Source organism: Magallana gigas, chromosome 5 (assembly GCF_963853765.1).
Source record: "Magallana gigas chromosome 5, xbMagGiga1.1, whole genome shotgun sequence".
NCBI classification, from domain to species: domain Eukaryota; kingdom Metazoa; phylum Mollusca; class Bivalvia; order Ostreida; family Ostreidae; genus Magallana; species Magallana gigas.
In genome coordinates this window covers 24,798,963-24,813,607 of record NC_088857.1, presented here as the reverse complement: position 1 = coordinate 24,813,607, position 14,645 = coordinate 24,798,963, and the positions used below count along the sequence as shown (strand labels likewise).

General features: G+C 33.7%; 1 protein-coding gene across 5 annotated transcripts in view; it reads left to right on the top strand.

Moving 5' to 3' along the window:
• Window positions 1-14,645, top strand: part of LOC105335326 (signal transducer and activator of transcription 5B) — a 179,915-nt gene that overhangs the window by 6,744 nt on the left and 158,526 nt on the right. For 2 of the 5 annotated variants that reach the window (XR_010714000.1, XM_034453996.2), the window contains exon 1: window positions 53-815. The exons of 2 other annotated variants lie outside the window; for them this stretch is intronic. Coding sequence is in view for 2 of the 3 variants with exons in the window: in XM_034453996.2 (XP_034309887.2) it covers window positions 405-815 (411 nt within the window). In the remaining variant the exon portion in view is untranslated. Of the gene's footprint in view, window positions 1-52; window positions 816-14,645 lie in introns of those variants that run through there. One more of the 5 variants, XM_034454005.2, reaches the window with a different exon arrangement.

Below are 14,645 nucleotides of genomic sequence, written 5' to 3'. Positions count from 1 at the left end.
GTCGATGTTCAGTAGCTTACATTATCTTTGCCTCGGTATGTAGGGTCGTGAATGTGTCGTTTTTCCTCTCTCTCTTTTGTTTGACATCTTCAAAGGAAATGCTCCGTTTTATGAAATGAATAGTTTAGTAGAGAGTATAGTGTTAATCCTGTGCAGTAAAGTGGTATTTAAGCATCCCAGGAAACTTTTGTTTCCTGTGTATAGATAACATTTGATTGAGGGATTTCCGAACTGTGCCAGCTTGTGTGAGCACTTTCATGTTATTGTTTTTCACTGCTGTTACATTTGGCCTGTTTTCTGTAGTGCTGCACTACAAAATAGGAGACGTATTGTTGTGATTGTGTGTGTGTGCTTGTGTTTAAGAAAAAAAGGAGAGGAAAATAATACCCAAAACTTAAAACCTCATGGAAGATACGTGTTGCTATACAGCTCTTCAGTCATTGCCTTGCTCCACTAGCTTGTACAACAGTGGACCATCACGGTGTGAAATGTCGACATATAATCGAGTCAAAATAGAACCGGGGACTCACTATCCTTCTAATGGGTACATGCCTCCAATGCAACTAGAAGGTTACAGTAAGAACGCATGCAGACAAACTCAATGCCAGTACAGTGAACATGATCTTCCGTTGGACTGTTTGCGGCAGGACAACTCCACAAATTACTATCCTGATGGAGCGAACTCTTGCTCAAAAATGTCTGCCCATTTCTCCAGTAGGAGCCCCCCAGTCAGTGCATACCCTCCCCAATCTGGCTACAATAATTCTATGCCAAGTTCTTTATCTTGTGTGTTTGGAATGCAAAGACCAAAAAAGGTAATTAAAGTGAATGAACTTGAAAGTGTTTAAAACCAATCTTTTGTGCTGGGTCTTGTTTATGGCTGTAAAATGCATGTACATGTTCTGTACATCTATTTTTTGTTCACCATTTTGCCATAAATGAGAAATTAGACTTTTAACATGCAGTCGAGTAATATTAAACCTACGTTTTGTGCCAGTCCAAACGTCAAAGAGTTTATGATTTGGTATCTGTGTTAAAAGAACATAGTGAGAAAAGGATGAAACCACTTTAACCTAAAAAAAAATTGTTTGCTTTATGTAACCCTCTTCTGCACTTTCAATCAAACCCTCTTCTGCAACAGTATAATTTTTGGGTCCATGACATCAGGGACGTATATACTAACGGTATAGGCAACTTCTACAATCGCCATGTTAATTTCCCAAACTATCACGCGAGCCTTGACAAGTTTTTAAAACTCTGTTTAATCCCAGCAAAATATGTCAATTTTGATTACATTACTTAATTTCTTTTGTTAAAAGAAATAGCTTTTTCATACATTTTTATTCATATGTAGTTAACTAATTTAGATATAAAGAAAATAAACATCGATTTTGTCGTATTCTCGGAAATGGGGCAAAAACTGGTCTCGGGGTTTTGAGAACTCCGTCATAATTATGATCAGATCAGGGTTTTTAAGTACAGAAAACAATTCAATCTAGAATAATTTAAAGATAGTTTTTTTAAGGTTTTATAACGATATATCAGGTAACATCATAGATATGTCAAGTTAAAAATGACCTACGAGTCACGTACCGTATGATTTCGGCGGACTTGCGAGAGTTGCATATCCCGTTAGTATATACAGGTGACACTCGATCTCTCGAAGTTCTTGATCTCTCGAAGTGAACTCACGGTCCCGATTTTTTTCCCTATATAACTAAGCAAATTTACTCTTGATCTCTCGAACTCCGATCTCTCGAAGTGAAACCTGGGTCCCGTTATACATATTTCATTGTTTTTCACTCTTGATAACTCGAAGTGGTTGCTGTTTACACACACGGCCGATCAAGCGTATAATTATAGCTCCGCATGGACCTTACCTGGATGGTTGAGTGAACTCCTGGGGGCTAGCGAGGAAGTGTTAATTGGTTGATTATGTAAGTGACACTACCCCTTGCTTCCTTCAAAGGGTAGATAGGTAATTTGTAACTGATCTATTTATTTTAATAACTTATAAAGTTACAGTAAACTGCTCTTTATTTAAAATATTCTAACATAATGATTAAGAAAACATAATATGCTTAAAAGTTTTTTAACGTGAAAAAATACACTTAAAAACCACACAACTAAGTTCTGTATTGTTTAAATTGAGGTAATGTAGCAGAAAATTTGATTGAAATCATGTCAGACTATCCTTCCATGTTATGATATAAATTTCCGGCTACTATAATTTTAGAACCAAAATGACCGGAACAAAAAGAACTATATATGATAAGAGTTCAATTTCGCCCCCATAATTCGCCATTTTTTAAGTGTTTCTGGTACAATAAAATGTTAACTAATTTTTTAGAAGAGTTGATTTAAAATATATTTTTCATCTATTTATTTGATTTATTTGCACTCATTGACAGTATATGACGTCAGAAGTGACGCCATTTCTATAATTCAATCAAAATCAGCCAAAAAGTGACATTTTTCTTATCTATTTACGAATGGGAAATGTAGAGCGCATGCTTGAACAAGGACAATTTTTTTGTCGCTTATCAGTCTTGGCTAGATACATCTCTGATTAAAATATTTTATTTGTTCAAGAATGCGCTCTATGTTTTCGGAAGGAAAAACTGCTTGAAAACAAACTGTTTTACGCTAAAAATGCAAAAATAGCGGGAAAAGGTTGTCTTTACAATGTCATATTTCTAAATTATGGGCACTTGAACCAAAATGAATATTATGTAAACACATCACATACATATCTGTACTAAGAAAACAAAGAATGGTAGGAAAATGATGATGTTCATTTTAGGGGGCCATTTTAGGCCCTTATCATATATAGTCCTTTGCAGATTTTTTTAAACTGTCGATCTCGAACGCTTGATCTCTCGAAGTTTAATCATGGTCCCCTGAAGTTCGAGTTAACGAGATTCACCTGTACGTCCCTAATGCAATGATAGGGAAATTATTTTTACTTTTTTTCAAAAATGGGCAAAATTTTATTTTATTTACTCATGAAAATGATTTAAAAAAAATTAGACAATGAGTTGATTTGCAAATCATTTTTTTTTTTATTTTGATTGATTATATTTTGTTTTGGGTGTTTGTTTTTTATAAATCAGTCCCTGACAGTTAATCAAGAGATGGCAGACATGAATGTAAATAATACTAGACACGATCACATTGCGAGCATCGAGTGGATCTTCCGTTTGATTATGAATATATGATAGGGTTAAATCAAAATGTTGACATTTGGTATGAGTTACTATATCAGCTTCCTTTTAAACTATTTTTTGGACCTACACTGCAATATTGAGATTTCCGGAAAAGGTCATTTAAAAACTGCAATATCTCTGCAAAGCATTGTCTGATTTAAGTTTTGTATTCAGTACAAAAATGTCTATAAAACGTATGTGCTTTAAAAATCGAAATTTTGGAATCACTTCCGGTAACGACCGGAAGTGATGGACAACCAGCTTATATTAAAATCTGACAAGTTTAAAACATATTCTAATGAAAAGAAATTGTAAATTTGTTAATTTGAAAAATTGTAAACACAATTTTCTAGAAATGCTGTTTGAGCGGAATGGAAGTGACGGACGATGATGTTTATATCTGATCATCACTAAGAATTCAAAAACATATTATTCCTATAAATTTTAATGTTGTATCTTTAATCGTTTTTGAGAAAAAGGGAGCATAAAATCACTTAAAAAAAAGAAAGAAAAACGAACATAATGGCCGACCGGAAGTGACGTCATCAACAAAAATGTACATGATTAAAGACCTTGGTATTTTGTATTATTCGTAAAACTTTCATAAAAATCCATTGTAGCATATTCGAGATATTTGAGTTTTAAGAAAAGTGGTAAGAAAAAAAGAATAATAATTGTGAAAAAGAAACCTAACAAAAACAATAGGGTCTTCCGTTGGAAACAGAAGACCCTAAATATTCTTCAATTTATGATTTTTAAGAGTTTTGAAAATTTCCTCTTGTCCTCGGTAAAACTTGTAGAAGGTACTATAGTAGTTATGACCTTATTCTTTGTTGACTGAAAATTTCACCTTCCAAAAAGGAAATCAAATGACAGGTAGTTGTTGCTCTCTGTGGGGTTAACTTTCAAATTGATTTATGTAGGAAATGTCTTTTGAATTTATACACAGGTTAAACAGTCGAAAACATTGGGAGTTGAAGTGACCATGTTAATTGGTGGGCTTTTTATTTCAATTTTATGAAAACCCTTGATCAGTCATTTTTTTTTGTCACAAAAAATGTAGGGGACTTTAAGCCTAAAATTTTCCTGAAAAGAGATTTCATTGTGTATGTTGTGTGCAAAGAATGTTTGAAGATATATTTATACGCATACAAGACATAATCATTCATATGGGCCAAAATGAAATTATTGTTTGTTTGGAATTGCCGCTCACCTGCCTCACTGAAATACTCCCACTAAAAAAATTCTATTAGCAAAAACTAAATAACTTTTTTAAATTGTATTTTGTTGTCAATGTTCGTTTGTCAAAACAGCTTTTTTAAAAATCAGGTTTGATCTAATAAAAATCAACAACACATATCAATAAAACTGAATCTGCCAAAATGTCAGACATGGCTGGAGGTGGAAATCATGCTCGTGCTGAAGAGCTGAGCATTCCTTTATGCTTCCTCCTGCATTAAAATTAAGTAGCAAGATATATGTATATTGTTATAGTAAAGATGAAATAGACATTTCCATTTTTTATTGAAATTTTAAAGGTCCTAAAATCAATTAGGTCAAATTTTTACAGAGTTCATTTTTTGTTTACATCTCGTTTGTTCTCAGAGGAGCACTTTTGTTGTATGCATATATGGTACTACAGTAAATAACAACCAATTGACTGAGTATTTATTATATGCACTTCAGACAAGTAAGAAATTAGTAAGAATTTGAAGCAAAATAGAGTAAATTTTGTTAATCCACCTTTAATCTGAAATCAAAACATTGTAAAATGATAAAAAAAACCAAAACGCAATGATGAACCCTATATAATGTAGCGTCTGCAAACACTGAAGATTCATTAATATAAATCATGTATTACATTGAAAATTAAGATAAATATAATTGACAAGGCAAATTTAGTAAAAACATCAAATTTAGGACCTATAAGGATGAAAAGATTTCAGAGACTTTTGCTTTATTTTGACCTATAACTCCGAAATTTTCCAGCTGGCATAGAACTTCTAATTCAATCTCATTATGCCTTACATATACACAGACATTTTTGTTCAATCTGAACAGATGAACAAAATGGGAAATAATCTTTGGTCAGACCGTCTAAAATTGATCTGCTATGACCTTCATATTTACTGGATATAAGGTCAATGCATGCCATTAACTAAAATGTTCTGTTTAAGTAAAGAATTTTTAGCTAGCCAAAAGGGTCTAAGTCGAGAGTATATATGATCTTAAAAAAAGGATTTATGTTTGATCTCATATGACCTTGACCTACAAACATCACTTAAAATCACTGCATACCCTTTCATCAAAGGCACCATGTGTGTGAGGTATGAGCCAGATTGGAGCAAAGGGAAAGAAGATATGCTCCAGACAAAGGATTTTTCAAATAATTTTGCTATGACCTTCACATTTGACCTTGAAAATTGGTTCATATTCATAAGCTCTGTTTATGTGAAGTATGAGCCAAGTAGGGCTAAGTAGAAAGTATATATACGCTATAAAAAATGATTTTTGCAAGGTACAATATGACCTTGACCCTTGACATACAAACTTTATTCAAGGTCACTGCACTTCCTTTGACCATAGACACTCTATAAATGAAGTATGAGCTAGATTGGACCAAAGGGAGAGAAGATATGCTCCGGACAAGGATTTTATTTATAATTCTGCTATGACCTTAACTTTAAATCTAGAAGCATGTTTCAAGGTCACTGCACACCCTTTACCCTATGGCACTCTGTGAGCGAAGTATGAGCCAGATAAGGTCAACGGGAACGAGAAGATATGCTCTGGACAAGCGATCTCAGACGGACGGAGGATGGAAAGACAGATGGACAGACGAACGGACAGAACAATCATTCTAGGGTTCCCGCAGAGCAGGACCTCTTAGAATGGGGAAAAAACAGTTAGGGTGAATTAACCATGCATCGGGCACATACCTTGGATCGGACAACTTTGTTTATAAATATACAAATAAATGTGCATGCGATCATGTTGTTTCGTATATTCCTGAATTAGAACAAATGAACTTTATCATTATTAAGAATTTGACAGTCACATTATCAAAGAATTAGCAATATAGGCATCGTAAAATGACATCAAATACGCCATTATTGAAAATTTATTTACGAAGATTTTACACGAAAGCATCATTTGAATGTTGTGCGTTTGATTGTGAATTAGTGAAAATGCACTCTCTGCGTAAAATAATTGAAAAGAAGTAAGTTTTGAAACAAAATTTGATTAAAATAAGTCCAAGAAATTTGAACAATTAATGTCAAGGTCATTATTGCACCATATGTTCATTTCACCATGGATCGGACACAAATTAACCATGCATCGGACAGTTTTCACTGCATGATTTCTTCTAATAATATGGAGATTATGTGCCCATTCCTTGTGATATACTTTAAATGTGAAGTAAAATAAAAATTTAAAAAAATAATTGATACAAACATTTTCCTCAGACAACTTAAAAATCGAGTTTTACGGATACAGCCTTTTTAGTCCAAAATTCCTGTAGGTGCTGGCACGATAAAGAACCCCTTATGATAAATATTCCTTTAAACAGAAGCACTAGTTTAAATTCCTATATGTAGATTTGAGGATTTACATTAACAGAAATCTGAATAGCAATTGAATAAATTAATTTTTCCGAACCTTTGTATTTTTGCATTAAAACCAGAAAATGTTGTTATTTTTAATCTCTACTGTACTGCTATAGCTGTCCGATGCTTGGTAAATATTGTCCGATCCATGGTGAAATAGTTCAACACTTCATTAATTTGCTTTATTTTCTACATTTTAACAATTTCACAATTTTTTCTCCAATAATTAAGCAAGGGGAAAACCTGTACCTTTTAAAAACAAGTTTTATTTATATTTGGACGATATTTGATGCGTGAACAAAGGGAAAAATCCAAAGGTGTCCGATGCATGGTGAAATCACCCTATATGGAGTAGGCTGTATATGACTATAAATATATCCTATGTAAATATCTTACTGTGATACTGTCAATCAGATTAATGCATTAGTACACAACTTTTAGTATCAAGGAATCTCACTTGGGTTAATTAAGCTGAAAGCTTGATTTACTGTATGATAATAACATATTGTGATTATGAATATGATTTAAAAAAAATGATATTACTTACAAACTATTTTATTAATTCTTGACTACATTGCTTTACTTCTCTGCCCCTATTTTAGTCTTTCTTTGTCCTTTCTTTTCTCTTGCTACATCCTAACTTCTCTCTATCTATTGTTTTTTCTCTCTCTCTCTCTCTCTCTCTCTCTCTCTCTCTCTCTCTCTCTCTCTCTCTGTGCAACACACCTGACTCCAAAATCAACAAATGAACTATCTGCATGCATGGTTTCAAATTTTACCACCTTTAAATGATGAATTAGTGGCAGTTTTATTGTGTTTTCTAATTTGTGATCAGTTGCATCAAGGAAGTTATAATGACCTGGTATGAAGCTTGATCCTTTGTGAAAAAGGTTGCTTTAATATTCAGTGTCAATGTTTGAAACACTATTGACTATCTGATGATGGAGGGAATTTGATACACTGGTGAATTATTCAAGAATCTAAATCTGACATTCTAGAAGATATATTGTACTGGTGTTTGAGAGACACCACAAAAAATAGACTATTGAAGGACTTTATTGGTTACATGATTTAAAGCTGTTTGTGGCAGAATCTAGAATATATCAATATTTTTTACCAAAATTAATCTTTGAATAATTTAAACATACTCATTGCATTCTGAAAAGACTGTTTTGTCTGAATTAATTTATGAAGAGTTTTACCTTTTTCTGTAATGTAATTATAAAACTAATGTGTGATTTTTGTTCTTAGGTCTTACGTGGTTTTGGAGTGTATTTGAAAATATAACTAGATGCTGTCATTAGACAGTAATACCCGCACCAAGTGTTTGCCCGTAAATAATACTGTTTTTGTTAAAGTACCAGTTTTAGTAAAAACGAAGGCTTATGTAGATGCAATTTCCAGTAAATTTTAAAAATTATAATTTTCATAGAGGATGAGATCCATTCCCATAATACACATGAGAGGCCTTTTAGTACGATTTTGGGTTGAACTGTTTGCATGTGAATTAATTTTTTTAAGTTAATCAAATATCTTAACATTTCATGTCATAGAAAGTATGGTCTTTATAATTATTACAAATAAAATAAAATTATGCCCCCTCCCCTCGGTGATTGCTGGCTTTAGATTTCTTCTATGTGCCAACATCATTGTGTGCATGGATTTAGAAAATGAGTGGGAGTGAGGTGTCAAGACCCTCCCCCCCCCCCCCCCCCCCCTTAAAAATTCCTTTTTATGGGTATATAGGTTATGCCCCCTTGAAGACACCCTGACTTTATAGAACTAGAAATCATAATGTATTTTTAGATGACCTGAGTTTACTCTGGTGACCTATTGCTATCCGTTTTCGTCCGTTGTGGTGTGTCGTCCATCGTGCGTTAATAATTTTACATATTTAACTTCTTCTTAAAAACTACAAGGCTAATTGTTACCATTTTTTGTGTAAAAACACAATCATGGCTTCAGGTGGTGAGGAAGAAGGAAAGTTTAAGACTTAGACAAGAAAGAGGAAGGAAAGAAAGAGTTAGACAAGAAAGAGTTAGAAAAGAAAGAGACAAATATCTCTAAGTACATTGACAAGGTCAATAAACATCCTGGTTACATGGTGTTAACAGTAGAGGAGTATAAAAAGTTACTTCAAGTGTCCAGTACTCCTAAGAAAGTAGATCCCCCTAAACCCAAACTTGCTTTAGAAACTTAGGACCCAGAATGCAAACTCTGTTTTAACACAGCGTCGGGTACAACACCAAAGGTTGAACACTCCAGTCCAATCATGAATATCACAGTCCTTATTTAAATACTTGATCACCTAGCTGCACTTGTGAAAACCATTTATTCATTATTTCAAGAACCACAATAAATTCAGCGTCATTTCCACAAAAGGCCTTGGAGTTCTTTTTCCCAAATGTAGCTCAGAAATTATATATCAGCTACCCCTTAACACATATAATGTTTTAAGATCTTCTTCTCTATTCTCACACATCTGTATGAAAAATTGACTTCATAATTATGTTTGCCAGGAAGTCCTCTACTAAAATTTTAAATTTCATGTCCCCTGGGGTATGGGTTTTGACTCTAGGGCTGGGCCAAAATGGATGTATAGGTGTTAATGCATATAATGTTTAAAAATTATCTTCTTTAATCCCACACACCTGAAAGGAAAACTGAATTCATGATTTTGTAGACCAGATCTTTAAGTTTTTCACCAAAATTATAGGTTTCATAGTTCTTTTTGAAAGATTTCAGGCAGGGAAGTTGTCGTCATTACAAATTTATAATTTGTCTACTCCAGAATGAAACCCAATTTAATGAATTTATAAGACTCCTCGGCAAGTTTGTGTGTGGGTTGTATGCTACTCAGGTGACCGTTAAGGCCTATTGGCCTCTTGTATCTTATTCATATGTAGTGTTTGACCCATGTGGGTAATTCCTAGCCTAATGATGAACCTGCTTTGTTTAGGAGACTTTACTGTTGCCCCGAATACATACAATATTTTGTTTATCTCAAAAATTAAAAAGCAATTTCCAAAATCTTAATGTGCATTTAGAGAAAAATACCAATCAAGAAATGATTTATAATTTGCTACCATACACATGTAAGAAGACTCTGAATCTTTAGAACCAGGTTTGATTGGGGGGGGGGGGTTGGATGTGGAGGATAAATATTTAATTTTAATTATTTATTGTTATTAATTTTAACTTGAATTTTACAGTAGTTATTGATCCCCAGGTAGAAAAGAAGACTTCTGATCATATCTCAATAGATCATTTGTCAATAATGCAAGATGTAATGTGATTTAAAAAAAAAAAACAACAACATTTTTTACCAGTTTATGAAACTCTTTAGACCCCCAATTATATTTTGATATTAATAGATCATTCGACAATTAAGAAAAGGGTAAATTTAGGAGGGGGTAATTTTGCAATTTTATAATGTAATTTAAAGAATTTTGAAGTTTGATTTTTGGCAGGGGGATCTAGGTTTTTTAGCTCACCTGAGCTGAAAGCTCAAGTGAGCTATTCTGATCACTTTTTGTCCGTCGTCCGTCCGTCCGTCCGTCTGTCCGTCCGTCTGTCCGTCTGTCTGTCCGTCTGTAAACTTTTTACATTTTGAACTTCTTCTCTAAAACCGCTTATCCAATTTCAACCAAATTTGGCACAAAGCATCCTTATGGGAGGGCGAATATAAATTGCAGAAATAAAAGTCCGATCTGTATTCAAAGCTGAGAAAACCTTGAAACTGTAGAAAAAGGGGGGTGCATTTTAAAAAATCTTCTTCTCAAGAACTACTGATTCCAATTCAACGTAGTTTAGCATAAATTATCCTTATGGGAAGGAAAATATAAATTGCAAAAATTAAGGTCTAATTCTGTTTCAAATCTGAGTTATTACGAAAATAATAATAAAGGAAAGGCGTGTTTCAATCAGTTTAATAGCTTCGGATTCGGCATCCGGTAAAATGGGTAGACAAGACTTGGCCTGGGCAAAACAAATCTGCAAATTATTAATCTGCCAATCTCATTAAAATTTCAGGATATATGATGGACCAGTATATTTGTATTTGCTGTAAATATTGCTGCAAAATAATGCGTATTTGGAATTGACGATTGCCGATCTGCCCCGGCTTTTATTTTGCCACGGCCCGGGTTTGTGTACCCATTTTACCAAGTCTCGTATTCCATACATCTAAAACGAGGTTCTTTGTTTAAAGCAGCCATGACATTATACGAAAAAGGGTCGATCTGACTATGATGAATTTGCTTGTTGTGCAACAGTTCGCGAATGATGGGAAATTTTTGAAACATGCAAAATATATTGGTGCCGATTTTGTGTAGTAAATTGAGGCTAAATATATCAACGCGTGGAAAGTTTTCACACATGACGTTGGTGTTAGCTTGTTCTGATTTTCGTTTCGTTTTCATTATTTATGCTTTGTAACCTGGGAACTATCGTCTGTATTTCGTGATTTTTACGTATCAAATCAAACAGAGACTTCGGTAAATCAAACAGTTAACTGTTTACCTGCGCAAATTAAGCAAAATCTGATGTATCAAAAAAGTACTGAAATACAATTCATTCTATCGGTAATTCGGCATTATATTTTGCGTAATGGTAGATTAATACAATAGGTTTTGTTGAGATGCTCGGCATTTTCTCGAGTTTATTCAGTTTAAATAGAGTTTGATATCGCTGTCGGAAATATGTAGGTATATACATGTACATGTATATATATGATTCATTTCGAAAAAATAAATTGTGTTCTTTATTTGTTATAGTGCATGTTTCTTGTGTTTTAATTGTGTACAATTTCTATTTACTAACCATATTTGAGTGTTAAGCTTCGAATTATAAGCAAGATACAGAGATTTGCTCACAATTCTATGTTTGTACACAGATCTTAAAAACTAAAGATTAAAAAAGTAAAAAAATTGTCAATATTTATTAAGAAAATTTTCAAAGTCTCTTCTTCCAGAAACTTATTGTATTGTAAACTTAACCTTTTTTAGCTCACCTGAGCCAGTCTTCTTCTCAAAAACTATTAGGCCAGGAAAGCTCAAATTTGAGTGGAAGCATCCTCAGAAAGTGTAGATTCAAGTTTGTTCAAATCATGGTCACCGGGGGTAGGGTGGGGCCACAAAAGGGGGATCATGTTTTACATAAGAATATATATAGAGAAAATCTTTAAAAATCTTCTCAAAAACTATTAGGCCAGAAAAGCTCAAATTGAAATGGAAGCATCCTCAGGGAGTGTAGATTCAAGTTTGCTCAAATCATGATCCCCGGGGGTAGGGTGGGGCCACAATTGGGAGATCAAGTTCTACATAGGAATATATAGAGAAAATCTTTAAAAATCTTCTTCTCAAAAACTATTAGGCCAGGAAAGCTCAAATTAAAATGGAAGCATCCTCAGGTAGTGTAGATTCAAGTTTGTCAAATCATAGTTCCCATGGGTAGGGTGGGGCCACAATTGGGGAATCAAGTTTTACATAGGAATATATAGAGAAAATCTTTAAAAATCTTCTTCTCAAAAACTATTAGGCCAGAAAAGCTCAAATTTGAGTGGAAGCATCCTCAGATAGTATAGATTCAAGGTTGTTCAAATCATGGTCCCCGGGGGTAGGGTGGGGCCACAATTGGGGGATCAAGTTTTATATAGGAATATATAGAGGAAATCTTTTAAAAATCTTCTTCTCAAAAATATTTGGCCAAGAAATCTCAAATTGGCATGTAACCATCCTTAGGAAGTGTAGATTCAAGTTTGTTCAAATCATGGTCCCTGGGGGTTGGGCGGGTCACTAGGGGGATGAATTTTTATAGATAGAGAAAATCTTTAAAAGTCTTCTCCTCAAAACTATTAGGCCTGGAAAGGCCATATTTGAGTGGAAGCATCCCCAGATCATATAGATTCAAGTTTGTTTAAATAATAGTCCAGGGGTAGGGTGAGGCCACAATGGGGGATGAATTTTTACTTAGGAATATATAGAAAAAATCTTTAAAAATCTTCTTTTTAAAGAATTTTTGGCCAGAAAGGGTTTAAACATGTGTAGAGGCATCCTTGGGTAGTGTAAATTCAAGTTTGCAAAATCACAGTCATTAGTGGTAGGGCGGGACCGTGATGGCGGTTTGAATTTTTACATAGGAATATAAAGAGAAAATCTTTAAAACTATTCTGGGAAAGTGTTCAGTTCAAAACTCAGTACTTAGTGTGAAAGCAAAGGTTATGCAGATTTAAGTCTGATGAAACCATGATTCCCTATAGAAAAATGGGGCCATGAAATGGGGGAGGGGGGTATATAGGAATAGAGAAAAATCTTCTTACAGGTACAACAACAAAAGGGGCTTGGTATTTACCAAAAAATAAGAGGTTGATAAAAATTGGCAGATTTTCAATTTTTTTTAGCAAGATCTACTGTACTCAGTTGTCAATATATTTTGATACTGTAATGCTAATTTGATCAGAATTAAGGCAATTGTTGCTCAGGTGAGCGATGTGGCCCCTAGGCCTCTTGTTTTAGAACTGATAAACGACAATTTTCTGCTACTATTTGACTCCCTGGATGAAAGGACTAAGTGCGGTTTTATGCATTTTTTGCCCCCAAAATCAAAGTTTTAGAAAGAGCTTTAAAAATAAGGTGAAAGATAGTTAAAATCATATTGGAAATAAAGGTGTAAAAGGTTATCACCAGAGTGACGTCATAATGTAGATATGACGTCATGAAGATTGCATTATTATGATAAATTGATGTTTTGTGGTGAAATATGGGTGTTTTCCAATGGTTTTTCGACTGTGAAACATCGAGCGCAGGCTTGCTCAAGTACCATATTTTAGTATAATGTGTATAACTATCTGAAGAAAAACATATGTTAAAATCGCACTTGAGCAGACCTGCGCTCTATACTTCCGAATGCAAAATATATAGCAAAAATGAGAATATTTTCATTTGTTTGCAAATTTGCGAGATTTGGGCGATCTAGGTGACGTCATAGATACACTGCAAATGAGCAATGATGACTGAAATCATTATTAAAGTTATAGGCATCCTCTATACAATGATTTGTAAAGATTTTATTTTTATACGATACTATTTAAAAATTGGTTGAAATCGGGGGCAGATATTTGATCATACCGCACATAGTCCTTTAAATTTTTAAAACCTTATTGCACATCTATAGGACAGTCCCAATCATATTCCAAGAGATGACGTAGCTACTCCAAAACTTGTAAGAGGAGTTTTGGGAATCATACTCTTTTTGCAAAAAAAACGTACGGTAAATTTTTGTTATCCTCCGATTCCCGTGGAAAAAAAAAATTCTGAGACCTGATCACACTTCAAAATGACACCCCCAATCATATTCTAAAAGATCATTTGACTGCTGCAAAAAATGTTGACCTTTTTGAAACCAGTTTTTTTGTAAAATATGCGGGTATAATAATTATTTACCGGTACATACATGCAAGTATATATATTTAAGTATTTATTTACTGTTTCCTGACAAAGGGGTCGACTGGTTGTTTTAAAAATTTGACAATTTCAATTGTTTGTGTCAATAGCCATTTCTAGTGCTTTACATTCAGTATCTATTTATTATATCTGACACTTGAGGACGCCAAGTTTTGTTGGTTTTATTTAGCCATTTTTATATTAATTTGAGTCAATGTATACATATTAATTACATCGCCTTTTGGTTTGACAGGTGTTTCCCCTGAAATTACCGTATATCAAACAATTCCTTGTAGCTTATAAAGTAATTTAGTATTTCAAAATACAAGAAAAACAAAAAGATTACAAACATCGAAAATGGAACAATGATGGTTTTCATTGTTCTAGGA